Below are 23,003 nucleotides of genomic sequence, written 5' to 3'. Positions count from 1 at the left end.
CCTACCTCTACCACTACCTCTAACACTACCTCTACCACTACCTCTAACACTACCACAACCTTTCTACCACTACCTCTACCTCTACCACTACCTCTCTACCACTACCTCTACCCCTCTACCTCTACCTCTAGCACTACCTCTACCTCTACCACTACCACTACCACTACCCCTCTACTTCTACCCCTCTACCACTACCACTACCACTACCCCTCTACCACTACCACTACCGCTACCACTACCTCTACCTCTACCTCTACGACTACCTCTACCACTACCTCTACCACTACATCTACCTCTACCTCTACCCCTCTACCTCTACCCCTCTAACTCCACTGACACATTAAATACTAAAAGTACCTGACGAGCACATTATTTCCTGTGTTTTCGGTGGAAGTTAATAAAACAGTCTGTTTATTGTTCTGGCTCCTGGTCTACATCTGGGGTTTTCCTAAAACACACAGACGTAGAAATACCCCTCACATGCAGATGCATGAACAGACATCATTCATAGCCAACGAACTGTGAATACAGTACATAACCATGTCTCCTGTCTTACCACAGATCTTGGGTCAGGTTACCTTCACTCCGTGTAGTCTGAGATACTCTGTTGATGTGAAGTTCATGGTGGAGTTGTACTTGCCTGTCCTAACCCTGAACTATTACAGTGATGACAACATAATGTCTACTGATCTGGAGTCAGATACAGTATCTACCCTCCTTATATGGATCTCCAATAGCTGATGTCATGACGACATCATCAGTGTTGGACAGATCAGTTTTAGTTAGGGACATCATCAATGCTGGACAGATCAGTGTTGGTTAGGGACAGATGAGTGTTGGTTAGGGACACCATCAATGCTGGACAGATCAGTGTTGGTTAGGGACATCATCAATGCTGGACAGATCAGTGTTAGTTAGGGACACCATCAGTGTTAGTTAGGGACACCATCAATGCTGGACAGATCAGTGTTGGTTAGGGACATCATCAATGCTGGACAGATCAGTGTTAGTTAGGGACACCATCAGTGTTAGTTAGGGACACCATCAGTGTTAGTTAGGGACACCATCAGTGTTAGTTAGGGACACCATCAATGCTGGACAGATCAGTGTTGGTTAGGGACATCATCAATGCTGGACAGATCAGTGTTAGTTAGGGACATCATCAATGCTGGACAGATCAGTGTTAGTTAGGGACACCATCAGTGTTGGTTAGGGAAACCATCAATGCTGGACAGATCAGTGTTAGTTAGGGACACCATCAGTGTTAGTTAGGGACACTATCAGTGTTAGTTAGGGACAGCATCAGTGTTAGTTAGGGACACCATCAGTGTTAGTTAGGGACAGCATCAGTGTTAGTTAAGGACACCATCAGTGTTGGTTAGGGACACCATCAGTGTTGGTTAGGGACAACATCAGTGTTGGTTAGGGACACCATCAGTGTTGGTTAGGGACACCATCAGTGTTGGTTAGGGACACCATCAGTGTTAGTTAGGGACACCATCAGTGTTAGTTAGGGACAGTATCAGTGTTAGTTAGGGACACCATCATTGTTAGTTAGGGACACCATCAGTGTTAGTTAGGGACACCATCAGTGTTGGTTAGGGACACAATCAGTGTTGGTTAGGGACACCATCAGTGTTAGTTAGGGACACCATCAGTGTTAGTTAGGGACACCATCAGTGTCAGTTAGGGACAGCATCAATGCTGGACAGATCAGTGTTAGTTAGGGACAGCATCAATGCTAGACAGATCAGTGTTAGTTAGGGACAGCATCAATGCTAGACAGATCTGTGTTGGTTAGGGACACCATCAGTGTTGGTTAGGGACAACATCAGTGTTGGTTAGGGACACCATCAGTGTTGGTTAGGGACACCATCAGTGTTGGTTAGGGACACCATCAGTGTTAGTTAGGGACACCATCAGTGTTGGTTAGGGACACCATCAGTGTTAGTTAGGGACAGTATCAGTGTTAGTTAGGGACACCATCAGTGTTAGTTAGGGACACCATCAGTGTTAGTTAGGGACACCATCAGTGTCAGTTAGGGACAGCATCAATGCTGGACAGATCAGTGTTAGTTAGGGACAGCATCAATGCTAGACAGATCTGCGTTAGTTAGGGACAGCATCAATGCTAGACAGATCTGTGTTAGTTAGGGACAGCATCAATGCTAGACAGCATCAGTGTTAGTTAGGGACACCATCAGTGTTGGTTAGGGACACCATCAGTGTTGGTTAGGGACACCATCAGTGTTAGTTAGGGACACCATCAGTGTTAGTTAGGGACACCATCAGTGTCAGTTAGGGACAGCATCAATGCTGGACAGATCAGTGTTAGTTAGGGACAGCATCAATGCTAGACAGATCAGTGTTAGTTAGGGACAGCATCAATGCTAGACAGATCTGTGTTGGTTAGGGACACCATCAGTGTTGGTTAGGGACAACATCAGTGTTGGTTAGGGACACCATCAGTGTTGGTTAGGGACACCATCAGTGTTGGTTAGGGACACCATCAGTGTTAGTTAGGGACACCATCAGTGTTGGTTAGGGACACCATCAGTGTTAGTTAGGGACAGTATCAGTGTTAGTTAGGGACACCATCAGTGTTAGTTAGGGACACCATCAGTGTTAGTTAGGGACACCATCAGTGTCAGTTAGGGACAGCATCAATGCTGGACAGATCAGTGTTAGTTAGGGACAGCATCAATGCTAGACAGATCTGCGTTAGTTAGGGACAGCATCAATGCTAGACAGATCTGTGTTAGTTAGGGACAGCATCAATGCTAGACAGCATCAGTGTTAGTTAGGGACACCATCAGTGTTGGTTAGGGACAGCATCAGTGTTGGTTAGGAACAGCATCAGTGTTGGTTAGAGACAGCATCAGTGTTGGTTAGGGACAGCATCAGTGTTAGTTAGGGACACCATCAGTGTTAGTTAGGGACACGATCAGTGTTAGTTAGGGACACCATCAGTGTCAGTTAGGGACAGCATCAATGCTGGACAGATCAGTGTTAGTTAGGGACAACATCAGTGCTGGACAGATCTGTGTTAGTTAGGGACATCTCTCCACTCCCTCTGGACTCCACACATGAAATGTTCAAAATGCCCAAAATCTATTTCCTGTTCTGTTGAAGACGCAACAAAGACAGAAGCGTAACAAAAGAGTGTTGATCATGAATGAGGATGTCCTGTGTTCATTATGATGCTTTGCGACGCGTCTGGTGCCGTAACCAACATGGAGACATCTTTCTGAAGGGATGTTAGGGCTTTGTGCATGAGTCAGCTGGAGATTGGGAGAGGAAGGGAGGACAGCTTCTCTGCTGGGTGTGATGTGGAGAGGAGGACAGCTTCTTTACGCTGGGCTGTGGGAGAGGTGGAGGGCAGGGGAGGATAGAAAGGAAATTAGATGACAAAGAAGCACCAATGTACTTTTATCACAATTAGCAGGAAGAGGAACATTGTGTGTACCATTGTGACAGCTGGGGGTGAATCAGAACATTGTGGGTACATTGTGACAGCTGGGGGTGAATCAGGACACTGTGTGTGCCATTGTGACAGCTGGGGGTGAATCAGAACGTTGTGGGTACATTGTGACAGCTGGGGGTGAATCAGGACATTGTGGGTACATTGTGACAGCTGGGGTGAATCAGAACATTGTGGGTACATTGTGACAGCTGGGGGTGAATCAGGACATTGTAGGTACATTGTGACAGCTGGGGGTGAATCAGGACATTGCGGGTACATTGTGACAGCTGGGGGTGAATCAGAACATTGCGGGTACATTGTGACAGCTGGGGGTTAATCAGGACATTGTGGGTACATTGTGACAGCTGGGGGTTAATCAGGACATTGTGGGTACATTGTGACAGCTGAGGGTGAATCAGAACATTGTGGGTACATTGTGACAGCTGGGGGTGAATCAGGACATTGTGGGTACATTGTGTCAGCTGGGGGTGAATCAGGACATTGTGGGTACATTGTGTCAGCTGGGGGTGAATCAGGACATTGTGGGTACATTGTGTCAGCTGGGGGTGTATCAGAACATTGTGGGTACATTGTGACAGCTGGGGGTGAATCAGGACATTGTGGGCACATTGTGACAGCTGGGGGTGAATCAGGACATTGTGGGTACATTGTGACAGCTGGGGGTGAATCAGAACATTGTGGGTACATTGTGACAGCTGGGGGTGAATCAGAGCATTGTGGGTACATTGTGACAGCTGGGGGTGAATCAGAACATTGTGGGTACATTGTGACAGCTGGGGGTGAATCAGGACATTGTGGGTACATTGTGACAGCTGGGGGTGAATCAGGACATTGTGGGTACATTGTGACAGCTGGGGGTGAATCTGGACATCGAAAGGGGTCTCTAATGAAGATGGTTTATCTCTCCCACTTAGTGTGTTCCTTGAAAGATGCTCCATGTTCTATAACTTGAATGGTAAAATACAGTGCATTCAGAAAGTATTCAGGCCCCTTGACTTTTTCCACATTTTGTTACCTTACAGCTTTATTCTAAAATGGATTAAAAAATATATTATCTTCAATCCACACACAATACCCCATAATGACAAAGCAAAAACAGGTTTGTAGACAGTTTTGCAACAAAAAAAACAAACAACAACAAAAAGTTCAATCTTTGTTTCATCAGACTAGAGAATCTTGTTTCTCATGGTCTGAGAGTCCTTTAAGTGCCTTTTGGCTAACTCCAAGTGGGCTGTCATGTGACTTTTACTGAGGAGTGGCTTCCGTCTGGCCACTCTACCATAAAAGCTTGATTGGGGGAGTGCTGCAGAGATGGTTGTCCTTCTGGAAGGTTCTCCCATCTCTACAGAGGAACTCTGGAGCTCTGTCATAGTGACCATTGGGTTCTTGTTCACCTCCCTGACCAAGGCCCTTCTCCCCTGATCGCTCAATTTGGCTGGGCGGCCAGCTCTAGGAAGAGTCTTGGTTGTTTCAAACTTCTTCCATTTAAGAATGATGGAGGTCACTGTGTTCTTGGGGACCTTCAATGCTGCAGAAATGTTTTGGTACCCTTCTCTAGATCTGTGCCTCAACACAATCCTGTCTCGGAGCTCTACGGACAATTCTTTCGACCTCATGGCTTGGTTTTTGCTCTGACATGCACTGTCAACTGTGTGACCTTATATAGACAGGTCTGCGCCTTTCCAAATCATGTCCAATCAATTGAATTTACCACAGGTGGACTTCAATCAAGTTGTAGAAACATCTCAAGGATGATCAATGGAAACAGGATGCACCTGAGCTCAATTTTGAGTCTCATAGCAAAGGGTCTGAAGACTTATGTAAATATTTTTTTAATAAGTTTCCAAAAATGACTAAACCTGTTTTCACTTTGCCATTATGGGGTATTGTGTGTATATTGAGGATTTGTTTTTAGTTAATCAATTTTAGAATAAGGCTGTAATGTAACAAAATGTGGAACAGGTCAAGGGGTCTGATGACTTTCTGAATGCCTTGTAAATGATCTACAAGTCTATCTCACCATTTTCTCTCTCTCTCTCTCTCTCTCTCTGCCTCTCTCTCTCTGCTTGCCTTACTCTCTGCCTCTCTCTCTCTCTGCCTCTCTCTGCCTCTCTCTCTCCCTCTCTCTCTCTCTCTCCCTCTCTCCCTATCTGCCTCTCTCTCTCTTTCTCTCTGCCTCTCTTTCTCTCTCTCTTTCTCTCTCTCTGCCTCTCTCTCTCTCTCTCTCTGCCTCTCTCTCTCTCTGCCTCTCTCTCTCTCTGCCTCTCTCTCTCTCTGCCTCTCTCTCTCTGCCTGTCTCTCTCTGCCTGCCTCTCTCTCTCTGCCTCTCTCTCTCTTTCTGCCTGCCTCTCTCTCTCTGCCTGCCTCTCTCTCTCTGCCTGCCTCTCTCTCTCTGCCTGCCTCTCTCTCTCTCTGCCTGCCTCTCTCTCTCTCTGCCTGCCTCTCTCTCTCTCTGCCTGCCTCTCTCTCTCTCTCTGCCTGCCTCTCTCTCTCTGCCTCTTTATTTTTCTGCCTCTCTCTCTCCGCCTGCCTCTCTCTGCATCTCTCTCTTTCTGCCTGCCTCTTTGCCTCTCTCTTTCTGCCTCTCTCTCTTTCTGCCTCTCTCTCTCTCTCTGCCTGCCGATCTCTGCATCTCTCTCTTTCTGCCTCTCTCTCTGCCTACCTCTCTGCCTCTCTCTTTCTGCCTGCCTCTCTCTTCCTCTCTCTCTCTCTGCCTCTCTCTTTCTGCCTCTCTCTTTCTGCCTCTCTCTTTTTGCCTCTCTCTCTGCCTGCCTCTCTCTCTACCTGCCTCTCTCTGCATTTCTCTCTTTCTGCCTCTCTCTCTCTCTCTGCCTGCCTCTCTGCCTCTCTCTCTCTGCCTCTCTCTGTCTCCCCACCAGTGTTAATGAGCTGCATGAGGATGACCCTGATAAAAACAGTGGTGGGAAGATTGATGTGAGTTTAAACATCAGTTTGCCAAACATACATTGTGATTGTGAGTATATTATACATACCTACATATCCACTGTTATATACTGTATTACTGTCTGAATGTACTAACTTTATATAGGAGGTCATTATTAATACATACGTACATATATACAATGTACACCTCTATTACATTTTGTCGATATGGTCAAAATATAATATCACAATATTTTTCACCTTTTTGACTGTATTTGACAGTATTTTATGTTTTTGAGTAACACAAGTTCTACATTTACTTTATGGGAGGTAGAGTTGTAAAGAAAAATCCATATCTCTGATTGGCCAATATAAAGAAAAGATTAAGATGGGCAAAAGAACACAGACACTGGACAGAGGAACTCTGCCTAGAAGGCCAGCACCCCGGAGTCGCCTCTTCACTGTTGACGTTGAGACTGGTGTTTTGCGGGTACTATTTAATGAAGCTGCCCATAGGAAGTCCAGGACCCAGTTGCACATGGCGGGGTTCAGACCCAGGGTTCAGACCCAGGGCCCAGGGAAGTGATAGGGAAGTGTGCAGCGTCTGTGGATCTATTGGTGCGGTATGCAAATTGAATGATAGTCAAAAACTGATTAGAAGGATGATAATAGTGGTGATAGATATATACACACACTACAGTTAAAAAGTTTGGGGTCTCATCGAAATGTCCTTGTTTTTGAAAGAAAAGCAACATTGTTATTGTCAATTAACATAACCGATAGGAAGGTAGGAAACAACACCTCCACTTCGCTGATCCTCAACCCTGGGGCTCCACAAGGGTGCGTGCTCCTGTACTTCCTGTTCACCCATGACTGCGTGGCCATGCACACCTCCAACTCAATCATCAAGTTTGCAGACGACACAACAGTAGTAGGCCTGATTACCAACAATGACAAGACAGCCTACAGGGAGGAGGTGAGGGCCCTGGCAATGTGATGCCAGGAAAATAACCTCCTCCTCAACGTCAGCAAAATGAAGGAGCTGATCGTGGACTCCAAGAAACAGCAGAGGGAAAACCCCCCTATTCTCATCAACGGGACAGCAGTGGGGAAGGTGAAAAGCTTCAAGTTCCTCGTTGTACACATCACAGACAAACTGATATGGTCCACCCACACAGACAGCGTGGTGAAGAAGGCGGAACAGCGCCTCTTCAACCTCAGGAGGCTGAAGAAATTTGGCTTGTCACCTAAAACCCTCACAAACTTTTACGGATGCACAATTGAGAGCACCCTGTCAGGCTGTATCACCGTCTGGTACGGCAACTGCACTGCCTGCAACCGCAGGGCTCTCCAGAGGGTGGTGAGGTCTGCCCAACGCATCACCGAGGGCAAACTACCTGCCCTCCATGACACCTACAGCACCCGATGCCACAGTAAGGCCAAAAAGATCATCGAGGACATCAACCACTCGAGCCACTGCCTGTTCACCCCGCTATCATCCAGAAGTCGAGGTCAGTACAGGTGCATCAAAGCAGGGAGCAAGAGACTGAAAAACAGCTTCTATCTCAAGGCCATCAGACTGTTAAATAGCCATCACTAGCCGGCGACCACCCTGTCACTCAACCCTGCACCTTAGAGGCTGCTGCCCCATATACACACACATGGAATCATTGGTCACTTTAAGAACATTTACATAATGCTTTACTCTTCTCATATGTATTTACTGTATTATATTCTAATGTTTTTTAGTCAATACAACTGTGACATTGCTCGTCCTAATATTTATATATTTGTTAATTCCATTATTTTTGATGTGTGTGTATTGTTGTGAATCGTTAGATACTACTGCACTGTTGGAGCTAGGAACACAAACATTTCGCTACACTTGTGTATGTGACCAATACGATTTGATTTATGATCATACTGTAATGCAATACATAGCCTATAACACATTACCCATGGTAGAAAAACATCAAACTACACTGATTTAAGATGTCTTTGGTAGATACACTATATATACAAAAGTATGTGGACACCCCTTCAAATTAGTGGATTCGACTATTTCACCCACAATTGTTGCTGACAGGTGTATAAAATCGAGCACACAGCCATGTAATCTCCATAGACAAACATTGTTAGTAGAATGGCCTTACTGAGGAGCTCAGTGACTTTCAACGTGGCACTGTCAGCGGGTGCCACCTTTCCAACAAGTCAGTTCATCAAATTTCTGCCCTGCTAGAGCTGCACCGGTCAATTGTAAGTGCTGTTATTGTGAAGTGGAAACGTCACGGAGCAACAACGGCTCAGCTGCGAAGTGGTAGGCCACACAAGCTCACAGAACGGGACCGCCAAGTGCTGAACCACGTAGCGCGTTACAAATCGTCTGTCCTCGGTTGCAACACTCACTACCGAGTTCCAAACTGCCTCTGGAAGCAACGTCAGTACTGTTCGTCAGGAGTTTCATGAAATGGATTTCCATGGCCGAGCAGTCGCACACAAGCCTAAGATCACCATGCACAATGCCAAGCTTCGACTGGAGTGGTGTAAAGCTCGCCGCCATTGGACTCTGGAGCAGTGGAAACGCGTTCTCTGGAGTGATGAATCACGCTTCACCATCTGGCTGTCTGATGGACAAATGTGTGTTTGGGGGATACAAGGAGAACGCTACCTGCCCCAATGCAAAGTGACAACTGTAACGTTTGGTGGAGGAGGAATAATGGTCTGGGGCTGTTTTTCATGTTCACCATTCTGTATACTTCTGGCCCTTTTTTAGACACTGTGTTAACTAACCTCCAAACGAGCTTCAATGCCATACAACACTCCTTCCGTGGCCTCCAACTGCTCTTAAATGCTAGCAAAACCAAATGCATGCTCTTCAACCGATCGCTGACGCACCCTCCTGCCCGACTAGCATCACTACTCTGGACGGTTCTGACTTAGAATATGTGGACAATTACAAATACCTAGGTGTCTGGTTAGACTGTAAACTCTCCTTCCAGACTCATATCAAACATCTCCAATCCAAAATCAAATCTAGAATCGGCTTTCTATTTCGCAACAAAGCCTCCTTCACTCACGCCGCCAAACTTACCCTCGTAAAACTGACTATCCTACCGATCCTCGACTTCGGCGATGTCATTTACAAAATAGCCTCCCACACTCTACTCAGCAAACTGGATGCAGTCTATCACAGTGCCATCCGTTTTGTTACCAAAGCCCCACCCACCACCCACCACTGCGACCGGTATGCTCTAGTCGGCTGGCCCTCGCTACATATTCGTCGCCAGACCCACTGGCTCCATAAGTCTTTGCTAGGTAAAGCTCTACCTTATCTCAGCTCACTGGTCACCATAACAACACCCACCTGTAGCACGCGCTCCAGCAGGTATATCTCACTGATCATCCCCAAAGCCAACACCTACTTTGGCCGCCTTTCCTTCCAGTTCTCTGCTGCCAATGATTGGAACGAACTGCAAAAATCCCTGAAGCTGGAGATTTACATTTCCCTCACTAACTTTAAACAACAGCTACCTGAGCAGCTAACCGATCGCTGCAGCTGTACATAGTCCATCTGTAAATAGCCCATCCAATCTACCTACCTCATCCCCATATTGTTTTTATTTACTTTTCTGCTCTTTTGCACACCAGTATTTATACTTGCACATCATCATCTGCTCATTTATCACTCCAGTGTTAATCTGCTAAATTGTAATTACTTCGCCACTATGGCCTATTTATTGCCTTACCTCCTCATGCCATTTGCACACACTGTATATAGACTTTCTTTTTTTCTATTGTGTTATTGACTGTACGCTTGTTTATTCCATGTGTAACTCTGTGTTGTTGTTTGTGTCGCACTGCTTTGCTTTATCTTGGCCAGGTCGCAGTTGTAAATGAGAACTTGTTCTCAACTTGCCTACCTGGTTAAATAAAGGAGAAATAAATATATAAATATATAAATAAATAAAGGTCTGGGTTAGGCCCCTTATTTCCAGAGAAGGGAAATCTTATCACTACAGCATACAATGACATTCTAGAAGATTCTGTGCTTCCAACTTTGTGGCAACAGTTTGGGGACGGCCCTTTCCTGTTTCAGCATGACAATGCCCCGTGCGCAAAGCGAGGTCCATACAGAAATGTTTTGTCGAGATCGGTGTGGAATAACTTGACTGGCCTGCACAGAGCCCTGACCTCAACCCCATCAAACACCTTTGGGATGAATTGGAACGTCGACTGAGCCAGGCCTAATCGCCTAACATCAGTGCCCGACCTCACTAATGCTCTTGTGACTGAATGGAAGCAAGTCCCTGCATCAATGTTCCAACATCTACTGAAAAGCCTTCCCAGAAGAGTGGAGGCTGTTATAGCAGCGGCGGGGGGGACCAACTCCATATTAATGCCAATGATTTTGTAATGAGATGTTCGACGATTAGGTGTCCACATAGTGTAATTGGTTAACCTGTTATGGATAGGGGGCAGTATTTTCACGGCCGGATAAAAAACGTACCCGATTTAATCTGTTTATTACTCCTGCCCAGAAACTAGAATATGCATATAATTGTTTGATTTGGATAGAAAACACCCTAAAGTTTCTAAAACGTTTTGAATGGTGTCTGTGAGTATAACAGAACTCATATGGCAGGCCAAAACCTGAGAAGATTCCAAACAGGAAGTGCCCTCTCTGACCATTTCTTGGCCTTCTTTAGCCTCTTTATTGAAAACAGAGGATCTCTGCTGTAACGTGACACTTTCTAAGGCTCCCATAGGCTCTCAGAAGGCGCCAGAACGTTGAATGATGACTTTGCAGTCCATGGCTGAAAAACAGTAGCGCATTTGGATAGTGGTCGATCTGAGAACAATGAGACGGGTGCGCGCCTGCACGTGAAGAGTCCATTTTACATTTTCAGTCTTTGAACGAAAACAACGACTCCCGGTCGGAATATTATCGCTTTTTTACGAGAAAAATTGCATAAAAAATTATTTTAAACAGCGTTTGACATGCTTCGAAGTACGGTAATAGAATATTTTGAAGTTTTTTGTCACGATACGCGCGGGCGCGTCACCCTTCGTTACCCTTCGGATAGTGTCTTGAACGCACAAACAAAACGGCGCTATTTGGATATAACTATGGATTATTTGGAACCAAACCAACATTTGTTGTTGAAGTAGAAGTCCTGGGAGTGCATTCTGACGAAGAACAGCAAAGGTAATCCAATTTTTCTTATAGTAAATCTGAGTTTGGTGAGTGCCAAACCTGGTGGGTGTCAAAATAGCTAGCCGTGATGGCCGGGCTATCTACTCAGAATATTGCAAAATGTGCTTTCACCGAAAAGCTATTTTAAAAGCTATTTAAAAATTATAGCATTTTTAAGGTTTTTCATCTTTCGCGCCAGGCGCTACCATTGGATATTGGCGAGGCGTTTCCTGGGCCCTATGTTCCCTGGACCCTATGTTCCCTGGACCCTATGTTTCCAGGGCCCTATGTTCCCTGGGCCCTATGTTCCCTGGGCCCTATGTTCCCTGGGCCCTATGTTTCCTGGGCCCTATGTACCCTGGGCCCTATGTTCCCTGGGCCCTATGTTCCCTGGGCCCTATGTTAGAGTCTTTTCTATCCAAATCTACTAATCATATGCATATTCAAGTTACTGGGCAGGAGAAGTAACCAGATTAAATCGGGTACGTTTTTTATCCGGCCGTGAAAATACTGCCCCCTATCCCAAACAGGTTAATTAATTAATTAATTACCCTACATTCCAAAATTAAACAAATGTGGGGAGAAGACTGCTCTGGTAATGAGTCAGTCCTGCTCTGTGGGGAGTAGACTGCTCTGGTAATGAGTCAGTCCTGCTCTGGTAATGAGTCAGTCCTGCTCTGGTAATGAGTCAGTCCTGCTCTGTGGGGAGTAGACTGCTCTGGTAATTAGTCAGTCCTGCTCTGTAGGGAGTAGACTGGTCTGGTAGTGAGTCAGTCCTGCTCTGGTAATGAGTCAGTCCTGCTCTGTAGGGAGTAGACTGCTCTGGTAATGAGTCGGTCCTGCTCTGTGGGGGTGGACTGCTCTGGTAATGAGTCAGTCCTGCTCTGTAGGAGTAGACTGCTCTGGTAATGACTCAGTCCTTCTCTGGTAATGAGTCAGTCTTGCTCTGTGGGGAGTAGACTGCTCTGGTAATGAGTCAGTCCTGCTCTGGTAATTAGTCAGTCCTGCTCTGTAGGGAGTAGACTGCTCTGGTAGTGAGTCAGTCCTGCTCTGGTAATGAGTCAGTCCTGCTCTGTAGGGAGTAGACTGCTCTGGTAATGAGTCAGTCCTGCTCTGGTAATGACTCAGTCCTGCTCTGTGGGGAGTAGACTGCTCTGGTAATGAGTCAGTCCTGCTCTGTGGGGGTAGACTTCTCTGGTAATGACTCAGTCCTGCACTGGTAATGACTCAGTCCTGCTCTGTGGGGAGTAGACTGCTCTGGTAATGAGTCAGTCCTGCTCTTGTAATGAGTCAGTCCTGCTCTGTGGGGGTAGACTGCTCTGGTAATGACTCAGTCCTGCTCTGGTAATGAGTCAGTCCTGCTCTGTGGGGGTAGATTGCTCTGGTAATGACTCAGTCCTGCTCTGTAGGGAGGAGACTGCTCTGCTAATGACTCAGTCCTGCTCTGGTAATGACTCAGTCCTGCTCTGTGGGGAGTAGACTGCTCTGGTAATGAGTCAGTCCTTCTCTGGTAATTAGTCAGTCCTGCTCTGTAGGGAGTAGACTGCTCTGGTAGTGAGTCAGTCCTGCTCTGGTAATGAGTCAGTCCTGCTCTGTAGGGAGTAGACTGCTCTGGTAATGAGTCAGTCCTGCTCTGTGGGGGTAGACTGCTCTGGTAATGAGTCAGTCCTGCTCTGGTAATGAGTCAGTCCTGCTCTGTAGGGAGTAGACTGCTCTGGTAATGAGTCAGTCCTGCTCTGGTAATGAGTCAGTCCTGCTCTGGTAATGAGTCAGTCCTGCTCTGTGGGGAGTAGACTGCTCTGGTAATGAGTCAGTCCTGCTCTGTGGGGAGTAGACTGCTCTGGTAATGAGTCAGTCCTGCTCTGTGGGGAGTAGACTGCTCTGGTAATGAGTCAGTCCTGCTCTGGTAATGAGTCAGTCCTGCTCTGGTAATGAGTCAGTCCTGCTCTGTGGGAAGTAGACTGCTCTGGTAATGAGTCAGTCCTGCTCTGTGGTGAGTAGACTGCTCTGGTAATGAGTCAGTCCTGCTCTGTGGGGAGTAGACTGCTCTGGTAATGAGTCAGTCCTGCTCTGTGGGAAGTAGACTGCTCTGGTAATGAGTCAGTCCTGCTCTGTGGGGAGTAGACTGCTCTGGTAATGAGTCAGTCCTGCTCTGGTAATGAGTCAGTCCTGCTCTGGTAATGAGTCAGTCCTGCTCTGTGGGGAGTAGACTGCTCTGGTAATGAGTCAGTCCTGCTCTGTGGGGAGTAGACTGCTCTGGTAATGAGTCAGTCCTGCTCTGGTAAAGAGTCAGTCCTGCTCTGGTCTAAAGTAGTGCACTATATAGGGAATTGGGCTCTGGTCTAAAGTAGTGTACTATATAGGGAATAGGGTTCTGGTCTTAAGTAGTGCACTATGTAGGGAATAGGGCCCTGATCTAAAGTAGTGCACTATGTAGGGAATAGGGCTCTGGTCAAAAGTAGTGCACTATATAGAGAATGTAATGCCATTTGGGATGCAGCCTATATCCTCTAGTAATTACAACTGTCTGAGTGCTGGTAAACAACCATGTAAATCATCATAGTAAATAGGTGACAGAAATGGCTGTGAAGTCTAGCTGAGGCCTCATATACACGGTCCCAAATGTCAAAATCAAATTAGATTTGTCACATGCTTCGTAAACAACAGATGTAGACTAAATTTGAAATGCTTTCTTACGGTCTCCCTTCCCAACAATGTGGAGAGAAAGAAAATTGTACTAAAAGTAATATTAAACCGATGAGTAACTATAACGGCATACGGCTCTAATCTCTCAGCATTACATCTCTCTTCTTCATCACTTATATTGTTCAATCCAGCCCCTGCTACCTCCCTGTAATGACATTTTTTTACAGTTACTAAAACAAGTTAAGACTTGATCTTTGACTTCATGGAATAACACATGATGAATATCCTCCTCATCTATACATAGAAGAGAAAGAAAGAGACCAAGAAGAGAACCAGGGCACATCATCACACTATTCCGTATTCATCCCATCTCCTCTATTTTGGGACGTTGTGAAATATTAAGACTGATATAGAAGTACATGACTGTTATTCTCCAGCCTTCTACATGTCTCTCTCTCTCTCTCTCTCTCTCTCTCTCTCTCTCTCTCTCTCTCTATATATATATATATATATATATATATATATATATATTACATCATTCTCTACTTCCTTAAATGTGCATTGAAAAGGGATGACTTTTTTTTCTCCGTTTCCAACATCTACATAATGAAGAGAAATCTGAATGACCTCATTCTCTCGACCCTATTTTAAATATCTATTTAGAAATCTGAAATGGAGAGAGTTGACTTTTCTCCAGGCTTCTAGCTTACAAACATGCAGCTGTATCTATATCCATACTGCATTTTGACCCGGGGTGTATTTTAGGAGCTGGCGTTGCAGCAGATGGTTTTAGGTGCTGGCGTTGCAGCAGATGGTTTTAAACTTGTCCTCTGAAATACCAAAAGTCGAAGGTCGCTCTGCATGTGAATAGACACCAGACCTCCCTCTCTCTTCTCGCTCCCTCTGTATCCTTCACCCCACAGAGGGGGTCCTTAAATTGGGGTGGCAGGGTAGCCTAGTGGTTAGAGTGTTGGGCTAGTAACTGAAAGGTTGCAAGTTCAAATCCCTGAGCTGACAAGGTACAAATCTGTCGTTCTGCCCCTGAACAAGGCAGTAAACCCACTGTTCCTAGGCTGTCATTGAAAATAAGAATTTATTCTTAACTGACTTGCCTAGTTAAATAAAGGTAAAATAAATAAATAGGGTCCTGTCTGCCTACGTGCCAGGAGAGATCAGGACTGAGAGAAAGAGAGAGTGTTACTATGTACAGTGACTAAGCAGGTACCCAACAGAAATGATCTGACCACTGTTGTCTTCTCTCTCCCTCTCCCCCCTCCAGTGGTGGATCTTGATATCCAGGATGAGATGGGTCATCATGAAGGTTCCTCTCAACCATGGATATGGCTGTCACTTCAAGGGAGAGTTCACTATTAACAAAGTAAGGAGACACTACTGACCCCCACTACACAGACCTCTGATCAAAATGGTGCCGACAGAGATGGTGCTTCAGGTCCTTAAACTATGCAGTTATTTTTTATTTTTTTTGTATAATTTCTTACATTGTTAAGCCAGAAAATCTCAAGTGTTATTACGTACAGCCGGGAAGAACAATTGGATATAAAAGCGATGTCAATTTACCATCATTACGACCAGGAATCCCGACGCGGATCCTTTGTTCAGACCTCCATCCTGGACATGGGATCTAATCCCAGAGGACGACCCAAAACAACATGGTCGCCGCCGGAGAGGTCAGACTGGTCAGACTCAGAAGGAGAGCACCCCATCCACCACTTCCGAGTATATTACTCGCCAATGTCCAATCTCTAGACAACAAGGTGGATGAAATTAGGGCACGAGTTGCCTTCCAGAGAGACATCAGAGATTGTAACATTCTCTGTTTCACGGAAACATGGCTCACTCGGGATACGTTATCAGAGTTGGTACAGCCACCTGGTTTCTTCATGCATCGTGCCAACAGAAACAAACATCGCTCTGATAAGAAGAAGGGCGGGGGGTATGCCTTATGATTAACATCTCATGGTGTAATCACAACAACATACAGGTACTTAAGTCCTTTTGTTCACCTGACCTAGAATTCCTTACAATCAAATGCTGACTGCATTATCTTCCAAGAGAATTCTCATCGATTATAGTCTCAGCCGTGTATATTTTAATCATGGCAAGGTAACCGGAAACACGACCGAACACAAAGAGTGCAGCTATTCCCTCCGCAAGGCAATCAAACAAGCAAAGTGTCAGTATAGAGACAAAGTAGAGTCGCAATTCAACGGCTCAAACACGAGATGTATGTGGCAGGGTCTACAGACAATCACGGATTACAAAACGAAAACCAGCCCCGTTGTGGACACCAATGTCTTGCTCCCAGACAAATTAAACAACTTCTTTGCTCGCTTTGACGACAATACAGTGCCACTGACACGGCCCGCTACCAAAACCTGTGGGCTCTCCTTCTCCGTGGCAAACGTGAGTAAAACCTTTAAACGTGATAACCCTCGCAAGTCTGCCGGTCCAGACGGCATCCCAAGCCGCATCCTGAGAGCATGCGCAGACCAGCTGGCTGGTGTGTTTACGGACAAATTCAACCAATCTCTAACCTCGTCTGTTGTCCCCACATGCTTCAAGAGGGCCACCATTGTTCCTGTTCCCAAGAACGCTAAGGTAACTGAACTAAATGACTATCGCCCTGTAGCACTTACTTCCGTCATCATGAAGTGCTTTGAGAAGACTAGCCCATCTGGACAAGAGGAATACCCATGTCAGAATGCTGTTCATTGATTACAGCTCAGCATTCAGCACCATAGTACCCTCCAAGCTCATCATTAAGCTCGAGACCCTGGGTCTCGACCCCGCCCTGTGCAACTGGGTCCTGGACTTTCTGATGGGCCGCCCCCAGGTGGTGAAGGTAGGAAACAACATCTCCACCCCGCTGATCTTCAACACTGGGGCCCCAGAAGGGTGCGTTCTCAGCCCTCTCCTGAACTCCCTGTTCACCCATGACTGCGTGGCCATGCACGCAACCTCAGGAGGGTGAAGAAATTTGGCTTGTCAACTAAAACCCTCACAAACTTTTACAGATGCACAATTGAGAGCATCCTGTCAGGCTGTATCATCGCCTGGTACGGCAACTGCTCCGCCTACAACCGCAAGGCTCTCCAGAGGGTGATGCGGTCTGCACAATGCATCACCGGGGGCAAACTACCTGTCCTCCAGGACACCTACAGCACCCGATGTCACAGGAAGGCCAAAAAGATCATCAAGGACAACAACCACCCGAGCCACTGCCTGTTCACCCCGCTATCATCCAGAAGGCGAGGTCAGTACAGGTGCATCAAAGCTGGGACCGAGAGACTGAAAAACAGCTTCTATCTCAAGGCAATCAGACTGTTAAACAGCCATCACTAACATTGAGTGGCTGCTGCCAACATACAGACTCAAATCTCTGGCCACTTTAATAAATGAACTTAATAAAGGTATCACTAGTCACTTTAAATAATGCCACTTTAATAATGTTCACATATCCTACATTACTCATCTCATATGTATATGCTGTATTCTATACCATCTACTGCATCTTACCTATGCTGCACGGCCATCGCTAATCCGTATATTTATATGTACATATTCTTATTCATCCCTTTACACTTGTGTGTATGAGGTAGTTGTTGTGAAATTGTTAGATTACTTGTTAGATTTTACTGCATAGTCAGAACTAGAAGCACAAGCATTTCCCTACACTGGCATTGACATCTGCTAACCATGTGTATGTGACCAATAAAAATTGGATTTGATTTGACAGCTAACAAAACCAGTTCACTTCAGATAGATTTTCCAGTTTGCACACACAACCATCACTGAACCCTGGGAAAGTTCCAGTTACCCAGAGAGACCCCTGTTATATTTAAAATGATGGCCACTCCGTGTTCTTTCACAGATGTGATTTTACCTCATGACATGTCTGCCGTCGTAGTGAAGCTTCATCAGAACGAGAGCTTTCTTATCAGACTGTTGCTACCGTTATGAAGGATGTCTCATTTAACGTCATTGATAATGTGCCTAGTCTAACTTGGCCACTGATTTCAACGTCTCATACTAAATATAAGATCTTTATAGTGAATCTGGATCACAGGTGGTTTGAAGACATATCTTTGGTGTGACTGTAATACAGGCTGATCAGAGCAGAAGATTTCCAGGCCTGTCTCCTCTCCTGCGTGTTTCTCCTGTCTCCTCTCCTGCGTGTTTCTCCCGTCTCCTCTCCTGCGTGTTTCTCCTGTCTCCTCTCCTGTCTCCTCTCCCGTTTCCTCTCCTGCGTGTTTCTCCCGTCTCCTCTCCTTCGTGTTTCTCCTGTCTCCTCTCCTGTGTGTTTCTCCTGTCTCCTCTCCTGGGTGTTTCTCCTGTCTCCTCTCCTGCGTGTTTCTCCCGTCTCCTCTCCTGCGTGTGTCTCCCGTCTCCTCTCCTGTCTCCTCTCCTGTCTCCTCTCCTGTGTGTTTCTCCCGTCTCCTCTCCTTCTTGTTTCTCCTGTCTCCTCTCCTGGGTGTTTCTCCTGTCTCCTCTCCTGCCCGTCGCCTCTCCTGCGTGTTTCTCCTGTCTCCTTTCCTGTCTCCTCTCCTGTCCCCTCTCCTGTGTGTTTCTCCCGTCTCCTCTCCTGTGTGTTTCTCCCGTCTCCTCTCCTTCGTGTTTCTCCCGTCTCCTCTCCTGCGTGTTTCTCCGGTCTCCTCTCCTGCGCGTTTCTCCCGTCTCCTCTCCTGCATGTTTCTCCTGTCTGCTCTCCTGCGTGTTTCTCCCGTCTCCTCTCCTGCGTGTTTCTCCTGTCTCCTCTCCTGCGTGTTTCTCCTGTCTCCTCTCCTGTCTCCTCTCCTGCGTGTTTCTCCCGTCTCCTCTCCTGCATGTTTCTCCTGTCTGCTCTCCTGCGTGTTTCTCCCGTCTCGTCTCCTGCGTGTTTCTCCTGTCTCCTCTCCTGCGTGTTTCTCCTGTCTCCTCTCCTGTCTCCTCTCCTGCGTGTTTCTCCCGTCTCCTCTCCTGCATGTTTCTCCTGTCTGCTCTCCTGCATGTTTCTCCCGTCTCCTCTCCTGCATATTTCTCCTGTCTCCGCTCCTGCGTGTTTCTCCCGTCTCCTCTCCCGTCTCCTCTCCTTCGTGTTTCTCCTGTCTCCTCTCCTGCGTGTTACTCCTGTCTCCTCTCCTGCATGTTTCTCCTGTCTCCTTTCCTGCGTGTTTCTCCCGTCTCCTCTCCTGCGTGTTTCTGCCATCTCCTCTCCTGCGTGTTTCTCCTGTCTCCTCTCCTCCGTGTTTCTCTTGTCTCCTCTCCTGCGTGTTTCTCCCGTCTCCTCTCCTGCGTGTTTCTCCCGTCTCCTCTCCTGCGTGTTTCTCCCGTCTCCTCTCCTGTGTGTTTCTCCCGTCTCCTCTCCTGTCTCCTCTCCTGTCTCCTCTCCTGTGTGTTTCTCCCGTCTCCTCTCCTGCGTGTTTCTCCCGTCTCCTCTCCTGCGTGTTTCTCCCGTCTCCTCTCCTGCATGTTTCTCCTGTCTGCTCTCCTGCGTGTTTCTCCCGTCTCCTCTCCTGCGTGTTTCTCCCGTCTCCTCTCCTGCATGTTTCTCCTGTCTGCTCTCCTGCGTGTTTATCCCGTCTCCTCTCCTGCGTGTTTATCCCGTCTCCTCTCCTGCGTGTTTCTCCTGTCTCCTCTCCTGCGTGTTTCTCCTGTCTCCTCTCCTGTCTCCTCTCCTGCGTGTTTCTCCCGTCTCCTCTCCTGCATATTTCTCCTGTCTCCTCTCCTGCGTTTTCCTCCCGTCCCCTCTCCCGTCTCCTCTCCTTCGTGTTTCTCCTGTCTCCTCTCCTGCGTGTTTCTCCTGTCTCCTCTCCTGCATGTTTCTCCTGTCTCCTCTCCTACGTGTTTCTCCTGTCTCCTCTCCTGTCTCCTCTCCTGTCTCCTCTCCTGCGTGTTTCTCCTATCTGCTCTCCTGCGTGTCTCTCCTGTCTTCTCTCCTGCGTGTTTCTCCTGTCTCCTCTCCTGCGTGTTTCTCCTGTCTCCTCTCCTACGTGTTTCTCCTGTCTCCTCTCCTGTCTTCTCTCCTGCGTGTTTCTCCTGTCTGCTCTCCTGCGTGTTTCTCCTGTCTCCTCTCCTGCGTGTTTCTCCCGTCTCCTGTCCTGTGTGTTTCTCCCGTCTCCTCTCCTGCATGTTTCTCCCGTATCCTCTCCTGCGTGTTTCTCCTGTCTCCTCTCCTGCGTGTTTCTCCTGTCTGCTCTCCTGTGTGTTTCTCCTGTCTGCTCTCCTGCGCGTTTCTCCTGTCTCCTCTCCTGCGCGTTTCTCCTGTCTCCTCTCCTGCCTGTTTCTCCCGTCTCCTCTCCTGCGTGTTTCTCCCGTCTCCTCTCCTGCATGTTTCTCCTGTCTCCTCTCCTGCGTGTTTCTCCCGTCTCATCTCCTGCGTGTTTCTCCCGTCTCCTCTCCTGTCTCCTCTCCCGTGGTGTTTCTACTGTCTACTTATTGAGTTATGTTAAGCATAGCAGCATAACTGCTGTGGGATACGGTTTGACGTCAGCAGAGCTTCTAACTGGCATCTCTGATGTCACAATCCAACGTGACTTTGATTAGCTTAACAGATGAACTTTCTTGCTTTCTTAGCTGGATAAAAACCTCCTCTTTGTGGTTATATTATACTGTATTATATGGTACTTATAGGCTACATTAGTTCATGTCAGAGACTGTTTTGCAACCAGAAGAGAGGGAGGAAGACTTGATACTGAACTGGATCATCTGCTAACTAGCTAGATTTGTATCGGGACTCCTGGGTCATATAAAGTCTGTGTTCTACTCATCTCTGTATTGTTGTGCTCTCCCTCCAGGTACCAGGTAACTTCCACGTATAAAGTCTGTGTTCTACTCATCTCTGTATTGTTGTGCTCTCCCTCCAGGTACCAGGTAACTTCCACGTATAAAGTCTGTGTTCTACTCATCTCTGTATTGTTGTGCTCTCCCTCCAGGTACCAGGTAACTTCCACGTGTAAAGTCAGTGTTCTACTCATCTCTGTATTGTTGTGCTCTCCCTCCAGGTACCAGGTAACTTCCACGTATAAAGTCTGTGTTCTACTCATCTCTGTATTGTTGTGCTCTCCCTCCAGGTACCAGGTAACTTCCACGTGTCGACCCACAGCGCCACAGCCCAGCCCCAGAGCCCTGACATGACACACCTCATACACAAACTGGCCTTCGGGAAGAAACTACAGGTCAGTACAGTTCTATAGACGCCCTCTGTATCTGATTGAACATCAACCTACCCACACACACACACACACACACACACACACACACACACACACACACACACACACACACACACACACACTTTGCCCACACACACACTTTACACACACACAATATAGATTAAGATGAGATGTAATATCCTCCATCAGTGGTTCCTCCTTTAAAAGTTTTGAGCTCACACCTCTGGACTTAGAGGTACCCAGCATCACTGCTTCATTGCTCCAGACCACCACAAGGGGAGTTAGAGGTACCCAGCGTCACAGCTTCATTGCTCCAGACCACCACAAGGGGGAGTTAGAGGTACCCAGCATCACTGCTTCATGCACATATGGTGTGCATTATAAAACGAGGAAGATAGATGAGGTGGGGAGAGAGGTGGAGAAGACAGAAAGGGAAAAAGGTAAGAACAGAGGCAGACAGCATATGATTAATGAATTACAGTGCTACCCTAATATTCTCTCAGTTCATCACAATTACAGTGTCTCTAGCGGTGTCTCCTAAACAGCCTTGGGCTCCCAGTTGGTTCGAAGGTTATCTTAACAGCAGGTGAGGTGGTGATGACGGGACTGGGGGTTGGCATCACCTCTCACATCAAAACATACCTGCAGACCAGAGACATAATTAAGCCTTGTGTTTTATTATTCTAACACGATCAGTCATCATAATCATCAGGAGTTGAAATTCAAAACTGACCCGGGATCATAAACTCTGGGACTACTACATCTCTATCTGTATTTCAATGTAAAGTATCTCTTTAATAATACTTCCTGTATAATATAAACTGACCTGGGATCATTAACTCTGGGACTACTACATCTCTATCTGTATTTCAATGTAAAGCATCTCTCTAATAATACTTCCTGTATAATATAAACTGACCTGGGATCATTAACTCTGGGACTACTACATCTCTATCTGTATTTCAATGTAAAGCATCTCTTTAACAATACTCCCTGTTGACCTGACCAAGTGACCTCTCACCTCTGATCATGCTGTGCCCTCCATGTAGCCAGTTCAGATGCGGGAGGGGTTCACCGACACAGCTGATATAACCTAGAGGATTTAGGGAGAAGAGGAGAGAGAAATTAAGTGAAGGAGAGAGACTGTTATTGAGAACATAAGGTAGTTAAAGAGACAGTGTTCACCAGGAATCTCTGTGTGGCCTCACCTGTTGTCCACAACACACTAAGTGGCTGCAGAGTACTTTATGCTGAAAAACATGGGCACACAGGGACAAACAATTTAGCGTAGTTATAGAAATAATTAAGTGTCTTGCCTATTCTTTGAAGGTGGAGGAAGCCACAGTTATACACCTGAGCCCGCTTACTGCACAACACAATCCATCAATCAGATTGATACATGAGTGTGTAGGTGTGGGTTATAGGGTGTCTAATTGTTGTACATTTCTTCAACGTGGGTGATTTAAAATAGCTTGTTTTGTTTTTGTTCAGACATCACACCCTTACCTAAACAGCACCCTCACCTGAGAAGTATAAATGTGTGTGTGGTCTCATCTGGTGTCCACACTAAGTGGCTACAGAGTACTTTCTGCTGAAAAACAGACACATGAGGACAAACATTAGA

At 46.6% G+C, this 23,003-nt stretch overlaps 1 protein-coding gene across 1 annotated transcript in view; it reads left to right on the top strand.

Moving 5' to 3' along the window:
• The window catches only part of LOC106591096 (endoplasmic reticulum-Golgi intermediate compartment protein 1), a 92,650-nt gene that overhangs the window by 58,950 nt on the left and 10,697 nt on the right, over positions 1–23,003 (top strand). Inside the window, 4 exon segments of the mRNA XM_045725004.1 lie at positions 6,364–6,458; positions 15,487–15,523; positions 15,525–15,585; positions 21,278–21,382. Coding sequence (XP_045580960.1) covers positions 6,364–6,458; positions 15,487–15,523; positions 15,525–15,585; positions 21,278–21,382 — 298 coding nt within the window.

The sequence above is a fragment of the Salmo salar genome, chromosome ssa09, assembly GCF_905237065.1.
Source record: "Salmo salar chromosome ssa09, Ssal_v3.1, whole genome shotgun sequence".
NCBI lineage: Eukaryota > Metazoa > Chordata > Actinopteri > Salmoniformes > Salmonidae > Salmo > Salmo salar.
The sequence above is the reverse complement of the archived record's forward strand: the minus strand, read 5'-3'. Positions and strand labels throughout refer to the sequence as shown.